Genomic DNA, 15,023 nt, shown 5'->3' with positions numbered 1-15,023 from the left:
CACTGTGTCAGACTGAAAAGAATACACCAGTTCCTGCAGGACATATTAAAGGGGAACTCTGGATAAGAAAAACTTGTTTTCTATTAAAAGTTATATAGATGTGTCTATACCATGTATTACCATATCTGTACAGTTCTGCCACACTGGTAGCTGATCCAGGAAGTGAAGAAAATGGCCTCTGTGCCATTCCACATTGTCTCCTGCTCTTTCTGCTCTCTAAATGGCCAGAAGCAGCTGCTGCACTGATTTCACTAATTGTAATGGGTGGGACTGTGATGATCAGCTGAGGGAAAGCATTGCATTCTGAGAACTGCTCAACCAGGAAGGACAGAAACGCAATACAGAACAACAAAAAAAAAACAAATGGATTTTTGGTAGTTTCAAAACTGGGCTAGATAGGTAAGTAATGCTATATGCTTCTGCAGAAGTTTCATTTTTTTTAACCTCTACCTGAAGTTCCCCTTTAAGTATGATAAGAATGGGACAACTTGAGATTTTTTTTTATCAGATAACTTTATACAGTGGTAACAACAGCATTATCTTGTCATACAGTTTCGACTTGAGATTTTTAAATAGAAGTAAATTACAAATCTATATAAAACTTTCTGAAAACAGTTGATTTGAAAAAAAAAGATTTCCGCTAGAGTACCCCTTCTAAGGGTGTGTTCACAGGTAAAGGATCTGCAGCAGATTTATATCTGCAGAATTGCTTTGAATCTGCATCCTCAAATCTGCTGCAGATCCTGTACGTGTGAAGCACCCTCAAGGGGTATTTCAGCAAATACTCATCCCCTATCCATAGATTAGGAAAGAAGTGCCTGAGTGCAGGGGGGGGGGGGGGGCTGAGCTCTGGGATACCCTGCAATCTCTAGAACAGAGACCAGACTCTAATGGCTGAATGCAGCAGCTGGTCAGCATATGGACCATTCATTCTCTATGGAGATAGCATAGTGCTGTTCTTAAGTATCTCCAGTAACTCCATAGAGAATGACTGGTGCACTGACTGAGCTGCTGCTCCATTCAATCAATAAAGCAACCAATCTGTGCTGGCCAAAGAGATGATGCTAGAAATGTTGTCTTGTTCTATTTTATAGAGAGGATGTCTGATGAAAATTACCACATTTCACCATTCATCTATAATATGAGGAAGGAGACCAAACTCTTATTTAGGTAGTCTGGAGTGCCATTAATAATAAAACTATCCTCATTTCTTCAGTAAGATAGAGTAGCAAGTGCCTTGCGTGAAACTAAAGGCCCCTTTACACAGGCAGATTATTAGGCAAATGAGTGTTTGTAACAAACCTTGTTCCCAACCATGAACGAGGAAACAGTCATTTTTTGGCACCTTTTTATGTATCCATTAAAACCATTGTATTTGGCCGCACATCACCCGGTGTAAACAGAGGATGTGTGGGCGATAATAAAGACTTCAAATGGCCATATAAACAAACAATCGAGCGATTGTGCGGTTCGGCTACTCGATTAATCGGGCCATCTAACGGTTATGTAGACTAGACTAGCGCCAATCCCAGCAATCAGGGCTTGTTAGTTGGAGCCTGCTGGCCCGTGTAAATAGGTCCAAAGTGAGCAGTCCCTAAACAGTTTGCTTTCCATGAGAGTTAGGTGTGAAGAATCCATAACCGTGCTCCACACCCTTCCTCCAGGCAAACCAGTAAACTATTTAGTAAATAGGCAAATGCCCTAAAGGGGTTTTCTGAGACTTTAAATGTGATTGACTATGCTTAGGAAAGGCTAAAGTTAAATCTGACTGCCGCCACCTCAGCTGACTAAAGGAGTTGTGTCCCTTGTGCAGCGCTGCAGCCTCATCACTGCTATGCAGAACAGATCTGTACATTTGGTAACAGCAGACACTGGATTTGCTTCCATGGGACAAGCACTTTATGTAGAGAGCTGTGCCTGATCAGCAGCCTGTAAGTCTCAGCTGATCACGAGGGGTGCCAGAAGTCAGACTGCCACCAATCTGATATTAATAGCCATTCATAAAGGTTCCCAGGCACTTTATACTTTGTTGGCTGTATATGACTGAACCCAGAGGCTGTTTGTCCCAATTACAAGCAGATTTATATGTAACTTTCCCAATGTGATCAGCCTGTTTTATAAGATTACGAGAGCTCTCGGTTATCTTTTCCTCTCAGTTGCCTCAGCCAATAATTTAGGCTTGTAGCACTAAACAATGAACAGCAGGCTTGGCTTCCTGTTAAACAATAAGGGCAATCCACTGCTACAGAGTGGCAACACAAGGAACTTTCCTGTGACCTTTAATAGAAAAATAAACTGCGCCGTGAAGTTGTGTTTTGTTTTTTTTTACTTTCTGTACGTGGACTGAAAAACAAATGGAAACCCAGTACCCTGTGCAGTATGCTCTACACAGGCAGACACAGAGGCTGCCACTTCATTATAGGGAGATATGTTACCTGGAGACACCGCCAGAGAGCTTGGTAAGCATGGCTTTATTATTATATTAAACACAACAGCAGCATTATATATTCACTTATACAATGCTCTGGACGCCACTGAAAATCCGCTGCAAGAAATGAGTGCCATAGACTCCAATGCTAATCAGAATCAAAATCTGTCAACACTTATCCCGTATGTTTTTCCAATTATTCCAATAAAAGAGTTAAATGAAATCAATCATTAAAATATAATGTGGTGAGGTAATATAATGATGTTATAAAGAATTCAGCAGCGTTTCCTACCATATAAGCTGCCATTGTCCCAGAACGTAGTTTTATTCCTTCTGCGCTGTATGCATCTCTCCCTAAACTAGTCACAGCTTCTCAGACTGTAGTCAATGTAATCCCACCGCTCCGGGCATGATTCATAGCCCAGGAGCCTGCTACATCATTCAGGGGACATGTGTAGAGACCCCGTCTTGTCCCATCCTTGTCACACCCCTGCCCACTAATCAGGTGAGAGTGGTGTACGCTACGGAAAAGGGTGCATTTTGATAAATGTCCCCCCCAGCTTATCCCCAAGGGAGGGATAAGCTGCAGGGACAGCACTCTGACTGCGGCTTATCTCTCTGTGAACAAAAAACACACCCGACTCCTATCATCATCATCTGTCAGTGGTCGTTTGGGGGGGCCCCATACATGCTAGAATGATGGCTGAATCAGTCACAAGCGTCCAGTTTGGCCTACGAAAGTCTAAAGTGTATGGGGGCCTTAACAGTGTCAGCAGTTTGGAAAGTGAATTGCAGCTAACAGAGTCTCTTTAATAAAAAGAAAAAATAACAATTTAAAGGGAACCTGTCACCTTTGGGAGAGCGAGCCGAACCCACACCACCCCTGAAAAGAGCACCCAATACTTACCCCCTACTGCTGGCCTCGATCCCGATGCCGGTCCTGTCCCTGGGAAATCGCAGCTGCTCCTCAATGCAAATGAGTAGAGATGAGTCAGCTGCCCTTAGGAAACTACTGAAGCAGTGATTTCCTATGGGCATTGGACTCATCTCTGCTCATTTGCAATACAATTTCCCGCCAAGAGGAATAAGTATGGGGGGCTCTATCCAGGGTTGGGGTGGGTTCAGCCCGCTCTCCCAGGGTGACTCCCTTTAAACCTAATGTAAACCCTCCAGTTGATTATCTCAAGAATGTAGGAGATACTGAATAAACAAACAAAAAGGACAAGAGGACAAGGTCTCCTGTAACACTGCTCAAACAAGGATTCCCCTTTCACCTTTACCAAAATAAAACAGATCTGGCACCGACAACAAGGGGCTGGTCAGACACAACGATAGCGGTATATGCCAGAGTAGTATGCAGAAAAGACTTCACACCAGCCCCCAAGAGGCTCCAACATAGACAAATGCTTCTACTGTTGTAGAAAATAATTTTGCAAAATAACAAAATATTTCAAGGTTATATCCATTCACCATATCAGGTCCGCATTGCCTGAGGGTACAGGCAGAACACGTATACGCAAATCCGCAAAGAGCCAACATTGATGGGCAATGTGTCTATTAAAAGGGTTTCCAGACTAATACAATTGCTGTCCTATCCTTAGGATGAGGAGGTATAACCTAGGACTGGGTCACTGTATGCACTTCTTTTAATAAATGCTTTTGTGATCCAAGTGCAGCTCCCAGGCCAGTCAGCTACTCCACCCTGGCTCGGCCCGTCCTCACACAGAAACAGCTGAATATGCTGCAACCTGCCAGGGAAAATGCACTATTAAATGGCAGCCATTCAAATGAACTAACGTCCTTATAATGAGGCGCACTTTCAGAACGGGAGCTGCTTACACAGGGGTGACATCCTTATACATGCGGGGGTCCCAAGCTTCACGAAACCATTGGTTGTCTTCATGACACAACCCCTCTAAGCACATATTTCACAAGGGCGTCCTTTTAAAACCTGGGGCACTGGAATCTCCAGCTGTGAATTCCACAGGAGGGAATGCATACTTACAGATCAGAGAGCTTTCTAGCGCTTTACTCCAACACAGCAAGTGGGTAGGAAAACTCATCTACTATGGGAAAAATACTCCTCCTGCCAGAACTAGGGCACCAAGATGTGACTGCTTCCTTCAATAGGTTCAGAAGGGTATTTGTACTCTCCTATTCATAGCAGCTACACAGTCACAAGATCACATACCCACCAGGACTAGCTATGTGAAGCTATCTGACAAAAAACATGTACAATAAAAACTTTTAGAAAACAAGCATATTAGAGATCTTTAGACTAATTTAAAGAGGTTTTCGGGCTGTTTGCAGCCAACAGGCATGGCTGGGAAGCAAAAAACAGATGGGTCACCTGTCTTACAGAGTATACTTACCTATCCTTGTGCCCTGTAGTACTGCTCCTGGATCTCTATGACAGCCGCTGGCCTCCTGCAGCTCATCCAGCTGCAATCTCACATACCCTGTTGAATGACTGCTCACTCAGTCAGTGACTGGAGCAGGACATCCCCTAGTCACTGACTGGCTGAGCAGGCAATCGATCAGCCGGGCCGCGACATTGCAGCTGGAGGACCCAGGTATGAAATGCTGGATGAAAATGACAGCCAGCAATCATCAGTGAGACCAAGGAGTGGTGCTACAGAGGCATGATCATTGCCTTTTACATGACCTATTACACCAAATGGTTATCAGACGGAATGGTCGGTAATCGGCCAAGTACCACCAATAATCGTTGGGTGCAATAGAGCCCTTACTCTATGAATTAGGTAAACAGTGTAACTCTCAGAGCAAAGTCACTTACACAGCTTCCATTAATGTCAGTCAGTCATTTTCAGTCTATTCAGATGTAGATACTGTTCATTAAAAAGTCATTCTGGAGGAGGCAGCAGCCTGATTATCGGGTGTTTGCCAGGTCTTCGACTGATCACCATCACTTTTACACAGGTGTGTAAAAGGCCCTTAAGAGTACCACCATAAGGTCCTAACCCAGAGATTATCTACCAAATCAGGCAGATATCTCCCTGTGTAATGGTGCGTTTACACAGAAAGATTATCTGACAGATTATCTGCCAAAGATTTGAAGCCAAAACAAGGAACAGACTATAAACAAAGATCAGGTCACAAAGGAAAGTCTAAGATTTCTCCTCTTTTCAAATCCACTCCTGGCTTTGGCTTCAAATCTTTGGCAGATAATCTGTCAGATAATCTTTCTGTGTAAACGCACCATTATGGTCCTTTTACACGAAACCATTGATCGTTCATTTTTGCACGTGTAAAAGCAGCGAACGATCAAACGACAGGCAAAAAATCGTTCATTTTGATCTTTCAACATGTTCACAAATCATCGTTGATCGTTCGCAAAAAAATTCGCAGATCGTTCAGTGTAAACAGTCTTTCAACGATTTCACCTATGTGTGAGATAGGCTTAAACGATCGCAAAACAATCGCATAGAGAATTTTCCGTACGATACATCGTTCCGTCTAAACGCTGATCATTATAAAAAAAATCGTTAATCGTGCGATCGGGCGAATTATCGCTCCGTGTAAAAGTACCTTAAGAGAGACAGTGATCAGCTGACAAGCAAAAGACTCGTTGGCTGATCCTTCACTTTAAGCAAGTCAAATGATAATCCGCTGTTGGTGTAATAAGAGATGCATGGCTAATTAATGTTCATGCAGCCCTGACTGTGAGATTATCGAGTAGTGAAGTCAGCCCGGCAAGCAGTTGTCGATCTAGCAGATCAGCGCTCGCTTACACCTCGGGAAGGGGCATGTAATGCTGTACTTAATCCTGGGAAGACAAAAAAAAAAAAAAGGCCAATCCATACAACAGTGGACAAACATTCTGAAAATGAACACAGCACCATTAAAAGGGGTTATCCAGCACTACAATGGCCACTTTCCCCCCTCTATTGTCTCCAGATTGGGTGGGGTTTAAAGGGGTTATCCAGCGCTACAAAAACATGGCCACCTTTCCCCCTACTGTTGTCTCCAGTTCAGGTGCAGTTTGCAATTAAGCTCTATTTACTTCAATAGAACCGGGTTTGAAACCCCACCCAAGCTGGAGACAAGAGAGGGGAAAAGTGGCCATGTTTTTGTAGCACTGGATAACACCTTTAAAACTCAGTTCCATTAAAGTAAATGGAGCTTAATTGCCAACCACACCTGAACTGGAGACAAGAGAGGGGGAAAAGTGGCCATGTTTTTGTAGAGCTGAATAACCCCTTTAAATGCACAGCCAGTGGTTCATTCATTCTCTGTGCTCTCTGGTGTGTGGAAAGCAGAACCATTAGGACCAGTTGTGTCCCAGCAACCGGTCACCCACTGATTCACTAGCTATCCCCTTAACCAATGAATAGACAATAACTTTCTGAAATCAGAATACCCCCTTTAAATACTAAAAGAGAATAGGTATTAAGAGTATGGAAAACTGTATGTGTGTGTGTACAAAGCTCATTTAGATCTATCTGATAATATAGTAAGAATTTTGCTAGGTATAAATATATCAGTAGGCTCCATGCCCGGCCCATACTAAAGCACATGAAGAGCCTGTGGCACTGCACAATGCGGCCGCTACTCAATGAATAGCAGACCCGGAAAACTGACATGTCAGTTTCTCGCGGCGTCGCAAGGGATCCCGGCTGGAGTGTATACTATGTGTATACACTGTGGCCAGGATTCCTCAGAAGACAGCACTACGTAAGTGCTGTAGAAATCACGGGCATTGTTACAACGGCCGTGATTACTACAGAACCTGTGTATTGTGAACATAGCCTTAGGCTGCATTCACATGTCCCGTAAAATTGTACGGGTGGATTGCTGCACGGATTGTGGATTGCTGCACAGATCACCCAACAACGTCCCCAGCCCAGCCCCCTGGGCCTGGCAGCAAAGATTACAGGAGCGCATAATGTGCACTCCTGTTATTGCATCTGACTACTCACCTACTCCCGATGCCTCCCAGCTTACTTATTCACCAGAAATGGCCGGGACCATGCTGCCTTCTTCTTCCAGCAGCGCAGTCCATGGCCACTTCCATGAGGGTGTGTAGACTGGACGGCACAAGGAAATAGGCGAGTAGTCAGATGCAATGACAGGAGTGCACATTATGCATCTCTGCTGCCGGGTGGGCTGCAATGCTAGTGGATCCGTGCTGCGATCCTCCTCCTTATTGCAGCACGGATCGTGTGAATGAAGCCTTACAGTAGGGCTCCTTCGGGACATATTACCACTTAGAGGTTAGGGTATAAAAGAGCCATAAGTATGAGGCCTTACACACAGGCCGATGTTTAGGAGCAAGCGAGCGCCGACCTGTCAGATGAGTGCTTGCTTGCTCCTTGTTCCCTGCTTGCTACCTATGCAATTACACGCATGGGGGAGTGGGGAGGAGCGGGGGTCGTAGGGAGCTGCAGGAGGGACCCATATAAGATAGCTGGTGCTACACAAAGTGATGGCCAGCAGACCGTCGCTTTCGTTCTAGTTTTTTTCAACACATTCAACCTTCTAAATGTTTGAAGCTAAATTATAAGGAAATATTTTATACTGGTCTGGCATGAAAACCTGCTAATCGGTCTCAATGATAATGAGACCCTACATCACAGTGCACAAAGAAGTGAGTGTCAGGGTCAGCTCTGCTACATCTGTGCGGGTCTGTTTCTCAGGAATGAATGGCTCACTGCTGAACAGCACAAGTGCAATAAAAGCTGCAGGGCAGATATTCATGATCTGATGATGTAATAATGGGAGATAGAGCCAGACTGCTCGGAGTCAGACAAAGAGGCTGTGACAAAGCTGGCCCATCCTTCAGCACATTGTACACACAGTCACATGGACCCCGGCACAATGAGGACTGGGACATGGCCAGGGGGAGCACCTCGCTTCATTGTATGCTAAATAACCATTCTGATGCCTGCAGACGTCAATAGGACAATGTGTGTAGCAAGGTCTGACCACATTACAATGATAGAGATAGCGAAGGCTGACCTCCAATGACCCCTTACTTACACATCATGAAGCCGCATACAATACACAGCAGCCAGATCTGAGGGAAAGCAGGGCTGGAGAAAGGAGATCTCCTACACATAATCCCTGCTGAAGAAGAGGCAATGGGGAGCTGAGATAAATGGGATTTCCACATATGTCGGCGACTTCAGTCCTAATCTGATAGATATGCCAGCGAGCGTTCACTTCAGGACAGCTGGCCCTCTACTACCAGCTATATATTGGTAGGACAGCAATGAGCCCCTCATATTGCCCTCAGGCCTGGCAAAGCCTCCATGCACTAGTATCACACTCTAATAACATACCAATAATCTGGGGACAGATACAAGCGTCTGTGTCTCAGCTGCAACAACCGGAACCTCCTGTGCTTGTACTGGGCTGAGCTAACACTATGGGGGTATAGACACAGAGTACACCCGCTAACACTATGGGGGTATAGACACAGAGTACACCCGCTAACACTATGGGGGTATAGACACAGAGTACACCCGCTAACACTATGGGGGTATAGACACAGAGTACACCCGCTAACACTATGGGGGTATAGACGCAGAGTACACCCGCTAACACTATGGGGGTATAGACACAGAGTACACCCGCTAACACTATGGGGGTATAGACACAGAGTACACCCGCTAACACTATGGGGGTATAGACGCAGAGTGCACCCGCTAACACTATGGGGGTATAGACGCAGAGTGCACCCGCTAACACTATGGGGGTATAGACGCAGAGTACACCCGCTAACACTATGGGGGTATAGACTTGCAGAGTGCACCCGCTAACACTATGGGGGTATAGACGCAGAGTGCACCCGCTAACACTATGGGGGTATAGACTTGCAGAGTGCACCCACTAACACTATGGGGGTATAGACACAGAGTGCACCCGCTAACACTATGGGGGTATAGACGCAGAGTGCACCCGCTAACACTATGGGGGTATAGACTTGCAGAGTGCACCCACTAACACTATGGGGGTATAGACACAGAGTACACCCGCTAACACTATGGGGGTATAGACGCAGAGTGCACCCGCTAACACTATGGGGGTATAGACGCAGAGTACACCCGCTAACACTATGGGGGTATAGACTTGCAGAGTGCACCCGCTAACACTATGGGGGTATAGACTTGCAGAGTACACCCGCTAACACTATGGGGGTATAGACTTGCAGAGTACACCCGCACAAAGGCCACCACATTACAGTGGTGCTGGCGTTCACCTTTGTGAACCAGATGTTGGCCGCCTATCCCACACAATAGTATACAGCTATATACAGCACCTTATGAAGGCCTATAGTATATGGACAATAGGGCCGGCCATAGATGGAACAAGGAACATTATGGATCCTATAATCCCCAGAACTTCTATGGGGCTCAGACAGCACTGGACTCCGAGGGTCACAACAGGTCTGGCTGACATGTAAGGCAATGTGGGCACACTGTATATTATATATATATATATATATATATATATATATATATGTGTATCATCACTGTATCCTCTGTGTATGACAGCCTAGGGTTCCTATGTGTGGCTCCCAGCCATGGTAATATGTGTAGGCACGGTCCCTGGCTCCTATATACAGCACATCTAGGTGCCGGCAGTGTACTCCAGCTGTGGTAATATGTGTAGGCACGGTCCCTGGCTCCTATATACAGCACATCTAGGTGCCGGCAGTGTACTCCAGCTGTGGTAATATGTGTAGGCACAGTCCCTGGCTCCTATATACAGCACATCTAGGTGCCGGCAGTGTACTCCAGCTGTGGTAATATGTATAGTCACAGTGACCGGCTCCTATATACAGCACATCTAGGTGCCGGCAGTGTACTCCAGCTGTGGTAATATGTGTAGGCACAGTCCTGGCTCCTATATACAGCACATCTAGGTGTCAGCAGTGTACTCCAGCTGTGGTAATATGTATAGTCACAGTGACCGGCTCCTATATACAGCACATCTAGGTGCCGGCAGTGTACTCCAGCTGTGGTAATATGTATAGTCACAGTGACCGGCTCCTATATACAGTACATCTAGGTGCCGGCAGTGTACTCCAGCTGTGGTAATATGTATAGGCACGGTCCCTGGCTCCTATATACAGCACATCTAGGTGCCGGCAGTGTACTCCAGCTGTGGTAATATGTGTAGGCACGGTCCCTGGCTCCTATATACAGCACATCTAGGTGCCGGCAGTGTACTCCAGCTGTGGTAATATGTGTAGGCACAGTCCTGGCTCCTATATACAGCACATCTAGGTGTCAGCAGTGTACTCCAGCTGTGGTAATATGTATAGTCACAGTGACCGGCTCCTATATACAGCACATCTAGGTGCCGGCAGTGTACTCCAGCTGTGGTAATATGTATAGTCACAGTGACCGGCTCCTATATACAGTACATCTAGGTGCCGGCAGTGTACTCCAGCTGTGGTAATATGTATAGGCACGGTCCCTGGCTCCTATATACAGCACATCTAGGTGCCGGCAGTGTACTCCAGCTGTGGTAATATGTGTAGGCACGGTCCCTGGCTCCTATATACAGCACATCTAGGTGCCGGCAGTGTACTCCAGCTGTGGTAATATGTGTAGGCACGGTCCCTGGCTCCTATATACAGCACATCTAGGTGCTGACAGTGTACTCCAGCTGTGGTAATATGTGTAGGCACGGTCCTGGCTCCTATATACAGCACATCTAGGTGCCGGCAGTGTACTCCAGCTGTGGTAATATGTATAGTCACAGTGACCGGCTCCTATATACAGCACATCTAGGTGCCGGCAGTGTACTCCAGCTGTGGTAATATGTGTAGGCACGGTCCCTGGCTCCTATATACAGCACATCTAGGTGCTGACAGTGTACTCCAGCTGTGGTAATATGTGTAGGCACAGTCCCTGGCTCCTATATACAGCACATCTAGGTGCCGGCAGTGTACTCCAGCTGTGGTAATATGTATAGTCACAGTGACCGGCTCCTATATACAGCACATCTAGGTGCCGGCAGTGTACTCCAGCTGTGGTAATATGTGTAGGCACGGTCCCTGGCTCCTATATACAGCACATCTAGGTCCCAGCAGTGTACTCCGGCCGTGCAGGGCCTGTGTCAGGCGGCGGGTGGGGGAAGGGACGGCTCACACTCACCCACGTCAACAGACTCTCACAGAGATCCACCCGGTCCAGGCTCTCCACGTTTAACATCCTCTCTGCAGTCCGCTACTCGCTTTCCGCCAACAGATCTCCGGCAGCGCGATCTCCCGATCACATGTACTGTACAGATGGATGGGATAGCGGTGCCGGCCAATGACACCGGATAACGGGGCTGTGCTCGGCGGCGCTCCGGTGCCCTGCGCTGCTGCTGTGTGGCTGTGCTCGGAGGGTTCCGGTGGTGTCCCCCTGCTCCGGGCCGTGGCGCTCTGGCTGGGGGATGGGTGGTCGGTCTCCTCCTCTTCCCCCTGCTCGCAGTGCTGGCTGTGGGAGATGCACAGCTGACACCCAGCGCTCACTGCGCACAATCACCGGATATTCTGCCCAGCGCGGCCGGTGCTCTCCCGGGTGAGGGAGGAGGAGGGCAGGCTGTCCCTGGAGATGGTACCGGAGAAGCACGAGCCGTCTGCTCAGCTGCCTGTGAACCGGCGGAGTGGGGCCTCTCTTCTAGCCCTCAGTCCTGCCCCCTACTGCCGGTGGAGAAGACTGGGCTCACACCTGCGCTGGGGGGCTCCCTCACACATACAGGGCAATACAAGATTCCCTGCTGTACTATGGGTGCACACCGTCACAGGGGGCAGATGGAGCCGGTCATACCGCTGCCCCAATGGAGACAACACCCTATGGAGGAGAGAAGTGGCTGTGATTGTACTGTTATTGTGTGATGGAGGCCACAGAGTCCACCCAACCTAGTGTGGAGCCATTGTTAGCAGTGTGGGGCTGGGGTATGATGGGCCAGCAGAGGAAATGACACTGGGGGGCCGCCAATGAAGAGCCAGTGCCAAACAGTATGTCACTCAGTGTCTGTGCAGGTTCTAAAGCTGGGGGCCCACCGGGGGGATTCTCTGCTGGGCCAGTCCGACACTGATTGTACGGGTGGGTTCATACTGAGGAATTCTCGTGGATAATATCCGCGCCTTTCCGCCGGCTCCATAGACACGATTCTATGGGCCGACTTATTCCCCTATCCGTCAAAAGAAGTGACATGTCACTTCTTTCGGTGGATAGCGGAATCAGCCGGCCCATAGAATGGGTATTATCCCATTCTATGGATAATGGATATTATCCGCGAGAATTCCTCAGTATGAACCCACCCTTTGGGTGCAGCAGGTAGCTCCACTCACCCTATGTGCTGCTTCAGTGACAATAGACAACACTGGTGGGAACCCAACCTTATTCAAATGCCAAACAATCCACCTTGAGAATGCTGGAGTAGCGTTTATCTCTAGTGGCCACACATTTTAACCCTTTGAGGACCAGGCCCAAAATGACCCAGTGGACCGCGCAAATTTTCATTTTAGTGTTTTCGTTTTTTCCTCCTTCCCTTCTAAGAGCTCTAGCACTTTCAGTTTTTTTTTAATCTACAGGGCCATGTAAGTGATTGTTTTTTACAGGAATAGTTGTACTTTGTAATGGCGTCATTCATTTTACCATAACATGTAAGATGGAACTCCAAATATATTATTTATGAAAATATAAATTGGGGAAGTCGGAATAAAGAATGCAATATGGTAATGTTTGGGGGGTTCCTGTGTCTACCTAATGCACTATATGGTAAAAGCGACATGATACTATTATTCTATAGGTCAGCCCGAACACAACCATATGCAGGTTTACACAGATTCTCTAATGGTAATTTTTTTTTTTTTATGAAATCCTTTTTTTTTTTGCAATTGGTTATTAATAAAATGGGACTATTGTGACGCTTACAACAGTTTTAGTTTCTTACCTATGGGGCTGTATGGGGTGTAATTTTTTTGCGCCATGATCTCAAGTTTTTATTAATACCATATATCTGTAGATCAGACGTTTTGATCACTTTTTATATATATTTTTTTTTATATATATATAATGTAACAAAAAAATTGGCAATCCTGGCACTTTTTTCCCCTCTTTTCGTTTACGCCGTTCGTAGTGACGATTGTGATATTTTAATATATTAGACAATTATGCACGCTACGGTATATGTCATTTGTTTAATGATTTTTATATGTTTTATTTATAAAAATGGGATAGGGGGGTGATTTTAATCTTTATTGGGGGAGGGGATTTGGGTATTTTTAAAAAACATTTTAACACTTTTTTTCTTTTACACGTTTTAAGTCCCCTTGGGGGACTTTTACATACAATTATTACATTACATACACTGTACAATGCTATGCCATAGGCATAGCATTGATCAGTGTAATAGGCGTTCTGCTTTTGAGCCTGCCTGTGGCTCAATGAGCAGATCGCCAATCGGACTGCACAGAGGAAGGTAAGAGACCTCCAGCGGTCTGTGAAAGCGAGACTGCGGGGGTCCCGATCGATAAGTGACAGGAGCTGCCCCTGTCACTTACACTTAAACACCGCACACTTTCAGTTAACTTAAGGCCCTATTCCACGGGTCGTTTAGAGGAGCAATATCGTTCGTATTCGGCCGATATCGGCCGCTACGAACGATATTTGTCCCGTGGAATAGAGTGCAACGATCAGCCGACATCGTTCATGTCGGCTGATCGTTGCAGTCGCTTGTTTTTCAACATGTTGAAAAACAAGCGACTGATATAGCAGCGATCTGCTGCCGTCGCTCCGTTGAATAGGAGCATCGGCAGCAGATGCTGCTATATCCTATGGGCTGCCCGGACGATCAGCGATCCCCCGGGCAGCCCCCCCAGCAGCTCCCCGCCGCCCCTCCCGCACTCACCCGCTCGCTGACGCCGCGTTGAATAGCGGCGGCAGCGAGCGGGGAACGAGGAGCAAACGAGCGCTAATAGCGCTCGTTTGCTCCTCCAAACGACTCGTGGAATAGGGGCATTACAGTAAACTTACACTTAACCCTTAGGCGACCCTGGACGTACCCGTACGTCCAGGGCCACCTTACCGCGTTCAGAGCGGCGGCCGCGCTCTGAACCCCCGCGGTCCCGGGTGCCGCGTGTAGCCCAGGACCGCAAGTATTAGTGGGCACGGTCCAATCGCCGTCCCCGCTAATACAGTAATCGGATGCAGCTGTCAAAGTTGACAGCTGCATCCGATTACCGAATGGAGCCGTTCCCTGGTGTTTAGTGGGGAGGATCGCTCCTCCGGGACGTTGTCCCGGAGGAGCGATCCACACATCTTACCCCTTCCGGGGTCAGCGCCGTAATGGCAATGATCCCGGCTCCGCACTCGATTGCTTCCGGCTGCAGCAGCCGGAAGCAATCAATGTGCCTATCTCATGGATCTCTGCAGCATATCTATGCAGCACAGATCTCAATGAGAGATCAGTGCATTTATACTAGAAGTCCCCCAGGGGGGCTTCTAGTATAAGGGTAAAAATTAAAATAAAAGTGATGTTATTAGTAAAAAGCCCCCTCCCCTAATAAAAGTCAGAATCACCCCCCTTTTCCCATGTTATAAATAAAAATAAACAAATAAATAAATAA

The 15,023-nt window shown here is 47.0% G+C and overlaps 1 protein-coding gene across 3 annotated transcripts in view; it reads right to left on the bottom strand.

Moving 5' to 3' along the window:
• HOOK3 (hook microtubule tethering protein 3) overlaps positions 1–12,169 on the bottom strand; it is a 75,568-nt gene extending 63,399 nt beyond the window's left edge. For 2 of the 3 annotated variants that reach the window (XM_069962216.1, XM_069962217.1), the window contains exon 1: positions 11,557–12,168. In XM_069962216.1, coding sequence (XP_069818317.1) covers positions 11,557–11,613 — 57 coding nt within the window. In that variant the 5' untranslated portion in view covers positions 11,614–12,168. Of the gene's footprint in view, positions 1–11,556 lie in introns of all 3 variants that reach the window. The other variant, XM_069962215.1, reaches the window with a different exon arrangement.
• Positions 12,170–15,023: the final 2,854 nt, after the last annotated feature.

This window comes from Dendropsophus ebraccatus, chromosome 3 (genome assembly GCF_027789765.1).
Source record: "Dendropsophus ebraccatus isolate aDenEbr1 chromosome 3, aDenEbr1.pat, whole genome shotgun sequence".
NCBI lineage: Eukaryota > Metazoa > Chordata > Amphibia > Anura > Hylidae > Dendropsophus > Dendropsophus ebraccatus.
This window is presented reverse-complemented; position numbering and strand designations above follow the sequence as displayed.